Genomic DNA, 7,866 nt, shown 5'->3' with positions numbered 1-7,866 from the left:
TTCCTTTCATAATTCGTTCTTTTTAACGAACGAAAGGGATTTGTCATGACTGAAGTGGCGACCTCAGTGGTTCACGAGGTGCTAGGCAGCAGAGCGGAGGATGTGGATCAACCAATCATTGATTACATCATCAACGTCCTCGCTGACGAAGATTTCGATTTCGGAGAAGACGGTGATGGCGCCTTCGAGGCCATCGGTGAGCTCCTCGTTGCAGCAGAATGCGTCTCTGACTTCTCTGAGTGCCGCAGGGTAGCTTCCATCCTTTCTCTTATTTCATAAACCCATAAAGAGAAATGAATCAAATTGTGGCGCTTTTGGTAATTTTCTTTTGGAATTCATGGTAGGTTTGTAGTACATTAACTGAGAAATTCGGAAAGCATGGATTGGTTAAACCGAAGCCAACTGTCCGGAGCTTAGCAACGCCATTTAGGATGAATGAAGGTATGGAGGAGGAGGCTCCAAAGAAAAAGCCAGAGCCGGTTGATGGTCCATTACTGTCTGAACGCGATAAAATGAAGATTGAGAGGAGGAAGAGAAAGGAGGAACGCCAAAGAGAGGCATGGACAGCCAAATCAATTATTGGTATACTTATATTCTTAATTTTATATGATCTGGATTTCTCATATGATTATGACATGTGCTGTGCAGGCACAATACCAAATGCATTTAGCAGAGATGGAAGCAGCCAGGGAAGGAATGCCTGTTGTTTGTGTGAATCATGACAATAGTGGTGGAGCAGCTGTTAGGGATATTCATATGGAGAACTTCAATGTTTCTGTTGGTGGTCGTGATCTCATTGTTGATGGTTCAGTTACACTTTCTTATGGAAGGCATTATGGTGGGTTATGTTCCTTGTCCACATAGAATTGTTCTAGTCCCAATAGAAGTGTAAAAAAGAAAAATTAAGAAACATCATTGAGAGACATGTATATTGTTCCCCTATGTCTTTTTGATTTCTTCTTGCTGCATTATCTTGTGAGCTGTTTCTAATCTATTATGCTATTCTCTTTGCAGGACTTGTGGGAAGAAATGGTACAGGGAAGACAACTTTCCTTAGGCACATGGCTCTGCATGCTATTGAAGGAATTCCTTCGAACTGTCAGATTCTACATGTCGAGCAAGAAGTAGTTGGTGATGATACAACAGCCTTGCAGTGTGTTCTTAACTCTGATATTGAAAGAACCCAGCTCTTGCAAGAGGAAGCAAATTTACTTGCACAACAGGTTGAAAACAATTAGCTTTTTTAACTTAACAAGATTCATGTAAGTTTTGATGTCCTTTTCTAGTGATTATTCTGAGAAATTTTTGTTTCTCTTAAGAGAGAATTGGATCTTGAAGATGAAAATGGAAAGAGTGGCAAAGATCTAAATGGGATGCCTGATAAAGATGCCATCTCGCAAAGACTTGAGCAGATATACAAAAGGCTTGAGGCCATTGATGCCGATTCTGCGGAGTCTCGTGCAGCTTCTATTCTTGCAGTAAGTTCTGAAATAATGTATTTGGTTGATGACCTAAAAGTACCCACATGATTGAAGATTAAATAATTGCAATGAAAATGAAGCAATCAGTCAAAATTGTAAGGAAAAATATGGAAAGCAGAAGATTTTTTTTTTTAATTTAATGAACCCTGGTTTCAGATGTGTTGGCCAATGTGAGCTAACTTCCTAATCTCATTATTGGAAAAATTACTGCCACAAGGCAAATTATTATAACAGCATAGATGGGTTTAAAGCACTCAAATAAACAATTTCTCAAATGAGTTGTTTACTTTCTTGATCCTTGTTATTTGTGCTAAGTAGAAGCTGCAATGTGATGCTATGGAGCTCTATTAAGTGGTTTGGCTCTCGCCGCCGCTGATGTTCAGACTGAAGTTGATAGCAACGACGGGGTTTATGTCTGAAACTGTGATAGTGCGGTGCAACTAAAAATTCATCTGCGACTGCAATTTAAGTCCAGGACTCTAACCTCCTAATTTCATGCTCAGGAAAATTACTGAAACAGTATTAAAGAATAATACAATTGTGTTAAAGTATCAAACAACTTATGAAAAGAATAGAATCCTGGTTCTCTGTCAGAGAGACATTGGGTATTCTCCTCCAATTGGTTGTGTTTCATGAAAAGTTCCACATCTCCCTTATTCAGCTATGAAGAAAGCATTATTATAGGTGTCAGCTGTATGAAACCATGCTTCATGAATAGGCACTGAAGTCAGTCAAGATATTTTTTTTGGAGGGGGGTGTCGTGGGGAGATGCTGAGTCCCGTAGTTCTGTGAAGCAGCATCCTAAATATATATGTATGTATGTATAACAAGCATTCTGTCTGGCCTGCTGGGCGCTGGCAGCCTGTTTAAACCCATCCGTGTCTTCTTGGATGTAATTTACCCTTGGGGTTAAGTCTTCCATTGAAGATCAAGGGTGGTATAGGCAGAGCATGATAAAGACTTTGGATGGACTTCAAACCACTACAATTATGGAAATTCTCAAATTTGTTGTTTGTTTTCTTTCTTGGACCTTGTTAACTACTCATAGCATGTAATATAAATAATAAATGGCATGCGAGTTGTTTAACAACATTGTATTTAGTTATACCAATGCACCACTTTATTTGTAGTAATTATCAGCTCACATGCCCAAAATTTTCCAGGGTCTCAGTTTCTCTCCAGATATGCAGAAGAGGGAAACAAAAACATTTTCTGGTGGATGGAGAATGCGAATTGCTCTTGCTCGCGCGCTATTTATAGAACCTGATTTGTTGCTTCTTGATGAACCTACAGTAAATTATTTGTCTTACATTGCTTTGTGCCATATTTTCTGGAAACTTGTGGGATTTAATTTTTATATTATTTTCAGAACCATCTTGATCTTCACGCTGTCCTGTGGCTGGAATCTTACCTGGTGAAGTGGCCAAAAACATTTATAGTCGTGTCTCATGCTAGAGAATTCTTGAATACGGTATTTCACTTCTGCTGCTTGCTTTCTAGCACATCCTATTAACTATTATTGACTAAAATAATAAATTTCTGTTTCTCTTTACATTTTTGCTTTTATTTTCAGGTGGTTACTGACATTATTCACCTGCAAGGACAAAAGTTGACAGCCTACAAAGGAGATTATGATACCTTTGAGAGGACAAGGCATGAACAAATTAAGAACAAACAGAAAGCTGTTGAGGCAAATGAAAAAGCAAGATCCCACATGCAGGTCTTTACCATTGAACTGAAAAAAATACTACATTGATGCGGTATTTTCTCGTGTGATTATGGTCATCTTAATAAAATCAAGTCAATACTATTCTTTTGTTAATTGATGTTCTTCAATGTATAATTTGTTTTTCTTTCATCCCCTTCACCCTATTTTAGTAAATATTATCTCAGACCTAGTGAAAATGGCTAGTCTGCTTTTATTCTATTTCTTACCAGAGAAGGTTTGTGCCAGTTATAATCTGTCCTACTAAGTGGGCAATGGCATAATCATTCATGGTTGCCAGTAAAATCTTAATTATTGTCTGATAAATTTGTGCTAGTTATACTCTGTCCTACTAAGTGGGCAATGGCATATTCATTCATGGTAGCCAGTAAAATCTTCATTATTGCGTGATAAATATACCATTATTAACGTAATACATAATTGTTTTTCTCTAATAATTTTTTTCCCATGAATTATAGAATACTACGTTGTTTTTGACATCCTTTTTTTCATCTGCAGGCCTTTATTGATAAATTTAGGTATAATGCAAAGAGAGCATCACTTGTTCAGTCCAGAATCAAGGTCAGTTTTAAATATAATTTGGGATGATTTTTTATGTAGTTGTACTTCTACCGGTCAAATTCTTTCTATGTATGTGCCCAAGCTGATTGGTTTCTTCCTACAGGCATTGGAGCGGATGGAGCATGTGGATGAAATTGTTAATGACCCTGAGTATATCTCCTTCAGTGCTTTTATCTTATCAATTTTGTGACCCTCGAGTGTGATTTCTGATTCCATTGGGGTTTATTAATTTATGATTGAGTTGGCCATTTTTGTTGTGCAGTTACAAGTTTGAGTTCCCAACCCCAGATGACAGACCAGGGCCTCCTATCATAAGTTTCAGGTTTGTTTTCGGAATTTCATTAGAAGAATTTTGAATAATGATCTGTCCTGAAAACCTTTGTAACTGCCAAAATTACAATTGGGTGCTTCTTTACATTTAACTTGTCTTATTTTGTGGCTAAGGTTCTGACATGTGGCTCTATTTTTTTTTATCTTTTATCAAGTTGGCTTTTTGAAGTGTTTCAGATTTGGTGCTTATTGGTCCATATTGATATTATTCGCTACACTTGCAGTGATGCATCATTTGGATACCCTGGGGGACCAATTTTGTTTAAGAATCTCAATTTTGGTATTGATCTAGACAGCCGCATAGCAAGTAAGGATAATCACTTGATTTTTTTTCCCATTGTAGAGTCTCATCCATGTTTCTTGCACTCTTTTTTCCTACTCCTTACATAGCACACTTACCTCAATTGGGGGCGAAAAAGGCCTCTTGCAAGTGTTTGCATTTAAAATAAACTAGATTTCATTCCAATTTATGCCGTCTCTTAATGCCCGTATTAAGCAATCATGGATATTCAAGGAATTATAGCCTTTATTGTCATAATTTGGATACTGTCCCATTTATCTGATTCAATTTTTTCCTTCTATTTTCATTATATTTATGCCTGTGTATAATTTGTAGTGGTTGGTCCAAATGGGATTGGTAAGTCAACAATACTTAAACTAATTGCTGGGGAACTACAACCGACCTCTGGGACAGTTTTCCGCTCGGCTAAGGTATCGTAATTCTTAAACCTTCCATTTTCCTATAATTGATTTTGGGTATGTTACATATGTTTTCTACTCCACTCACCGCTAAATGTGTCAAATCCTAACAATGTTTCTTATTTCCTCTTTCAATATGCTTAAACCTTTTCCTTCTGGATTATGTTACACTTTCCTCTGTGGTGTTGCATTCAACTAGTTATGCTTTGGATTTAACTTGATTTTTTTCTCCTTATTTATCATCAATTACTTTAATCATTTCCTCTTCTATAATATCTGATACCATACTTCTTAAAATGATGGAAATTGGTAGTGTGCTTTTCTGTAGTCTGTAGGCTTTTTCTTATTGTCTTTTCACTCAATTCTGTGTTTTCAGAACTAACTACTCACAATAATTTCTTCTGAGTTTCATCATTACTAATACATTACTAATCTCTCTCTTTTTGGATCTGTATCATAATTGGCTTTTGAGTTCCTTTATCCTGTATTATTTGTTTATCTTTAAATTTGAGATTGTCCCAAATGTTTGTACTCTACTAAGAGAAACCATTAATTACTTGTTTCACATTTGGGTTCCATTCAGTATCATAAATTTCTTCTTTAACTCTTGATTGAGTCTTGTAATTGACTGTGGATGTTTTTTAGGGAGCAGTAATGATGTCTAATATTTTAGTTTTAATCGTATAAAAACTTCTTCAATAATGTCAGTCTGTAAGGGTCTTAAGTGTAAAAATGTCCTGGAAAAAGAAAAAGAGAACTAGCACTAATGAAAGATTATACTATTGAAAAGTAGCATTAAAAATTTAAAAGGGGATTAGGAAATTCAAAATCTGATATAGTAGGCATGTATCGACAACAGTGAAATACACTTTCCTACTTCTGCATTTTAAATGGGTCTGACATTATGTGGCATAATGATTGATACCAAACTGTTCACGTTAACAAAAACCTCTAGTGGTTTTAATACATGTTAGGCTCAAGGAGACTGACATTACTATATCAACAGGTTCGCATTGCTGTGTTCAGTCAGCACCATGTTGATGGACTAGACCTGTCTTCAAACCCCCTGTTATATATGATGCGCTGCTATCCAGTAAGTTGTGTTTTTCTGAGTCATTATATGTAATGTGAGAACAATATAATGTGATTTAAAGGCCTTCATGGAAATCGTTATTTATTTAATTATTTTTGCTTTCCCTTACGCGTGGTGCTTTAAGTAACTTAATGTGTTTGAATCCCTTATTTGACGTTTCGGTCTTGCAGGGAGTGCCTGAGCAGAAACTTCGTGCACACTTGGGTTCTTTTGGTGTTACAGGAAATATTGCACTGCAGCCAATGTATACTTTGTCTGGTATGTTTGCTTTCTTATGTTTGGATATGATTTTGATAATTTGAAAGTTTTTTATTAATTTGAATTTAAGATGAGGCTGAACATTGGATTTAAGTAACTCAAAAGGATTTTTCACTTGCTAATTTAAGGCATTCAGTGAAAAGGAAAAGAATGTTGTTTCTTGATGTTATTAAAGAGTTGGTTTCTGAATGATTGTTCGAGGCTATGAACGAGTGCATACTGGTCATTGGAACTAAGAGTCCAGTTGTTGGCTAGGATTTAAATTAATGTAGATGCATACGTGTGAATGTATCAACAGACATGTTTCTAATTGCTTTGATTGCCGATTCTAGGTGGTCAAAAAAGCAGAGTTGCTTTTGCAAAGATAACTTTCAAGAAACCACACATAATATTGCTTGATGAGCCATCCAATCATCTTGTAAGTCTTTTAACCTTATTTCTTGATGCTAAGACATGGTTAAGTCTTCAATTATTGTAGGATTTGCTTGTGAAAATATTTTTTGTCCGAGACCCCCCCACAGTGTGCGGTATCCACAAGGGCCTGACTAAATATGGAGTTGAGCTGGGTTTGATCCCGTTTTGGAGAGAAAGCTCTCCCAGCGTTTTCTAAATCACACAGCTTGAACTTGAGACCTCACTGAAGGGGCTTGCTAACGCGAACCAACAAGCCAACAGTTGTTGGTTGATTGGAGAAGTTTTATAACAGCTGACAGTGCGATGACAACTGACTTTGACCTTCGATTTTGAAATTGAAATTAGGATTTGGATGCTGTGGAGGCACTAATTCAAGGCCTTGTGTTGTTCCAAGGAGGGATTCTGATGGTATACTCGAGTCCTGTTCTCTTTTTCAGTTTAGTTAGCAAATAACATTATATTGGTGTGTTTTGGAAGTCTGGGATTGAATTTTGTGTGTTGTTTCGTGCAGGTAAGTCATGATGAACATCTTATATCGGGAAGTGTAGACGAACTGTGGGCGGTGTCTCAGGGAAGGGTGAACCCTTTTCACGGAACTTTCCAGGACTACAAGAAGCTCCTCCAGTCTCTTCTTAGGAGCATTGTCCTTCCTATTGGAGCATTCCCTGTGTCTGGTATCAACATGTTTTTCTGCAGCACATTCCTTTCAATTTGAAGTAAAAAACCATATATAAAACGATCGTCTTTCTGCAAAAGCTTACTGCTTTATTGGGGTTCTCATGAAATTGCCTGAATCTTCAGATCTGCTGAAACTAGAGTTTAAATGTTCAATTCATCGTCGATTCAGTACTTCTCTCGATTGTTGTAGAGGTTGCAAGTTCGGGTCGATTAAGTCCTCTATCATTTCCCTATCTAGGTATTAGAATTTGTCAAATCTTGGTTGAACATATATACTATCTAATTAAAAAAAATTGAACAAGAGGGGTACAATCGAGTTGATATCTTTTACGAGGGGTATAATCCAGTTGATAATTAAAATATGAGGCCTATAATATGTATTGTTGTTAATATTATTGAAATTTTACTTGAATGATGATGTGGATAGAATTTTTTTCAATTGTGACAACGTTGGACAAAATAATATCTTTCTAGATACTGGAATTTAGGGTGTATCGATTTTGCTAATAAACTTTTAAACATTTTATTTTTTGACGTTATATTTCTCTGGCCATTATTGGCAATCAACCATCGTCCGTCATCTTTGTCTTTTACGACAAGAATACTACTAAAATGTTCACATTTTA

General features: G+C 36.4%; 1 protein-coding gene across 1 annotated transcript; it reads left to right on the top strand.

Annotated features, from left to right (window-relative positions):
- LOC120214299 (ABC transporter F family member 3-like) lies at nucleotides 1–7,349 on the top strand. The gene is made up of 18 exons (XM_039212226.1): nucleotides 1–249; nucleotides 345–557; nucleotides 649–838; nucleotides 1,015–1,223; nucleotides 1,320–1,478; nucleotides 2,645–2,773; nucleotides 2,851–2,952; nucleotides 3,055–3,201; nucleotides 3,706–3,768; nucleotides 3,872–3,918; nucleotides 4,031–4,090; nucleotides 4,323–4,405; nucleotides 4,715–4,809; nucleotides 5,804–5,890; nucleotides 6,061–6,148; nucleotides 6,481–6,566; nucleotides 6,908–6,970; nucleotides 7,074–7,349. The coding sequence occupies exons 1-18, from the start codon at nucleotides 46–48 to the stop codon at nucleotides 7,275–7,277; spliced, it is 2,229 nt and encodes a 742-aa protein (XP_039068157.1). The 5' UTR covers nucleotides 1–45; the 3' UTR covers nucleotides 7,278–7,349.
- The last annotated feature ends 517 nt before the right edge of the window (nucleotides 7,350–7,866 follow it).

This window comes from Hibiscus syriacus, unplaced genomic scaffold (genome assembly GCF_006381635.1).
Source record: "Hibiscus syriacus cultivar Baekdansim isolate YM2019G1 unplaced genomic scaffold, ASM638163v2 tig00110057_pilon, whole genome shotgun sequence".
Classification (NCBI taxonomy): Eukaryota; Viridiplantae; Streptophyta; class Magnoliopsida; order Malvales; family Malvaceae; genus Hibiscus; species Hibiscus syriacus.
The sequence above is the reverse complement of the archived record's forward strand: the minus strand, read 5'-3'. Positions and strand labels throughout refer to the sequence as shown.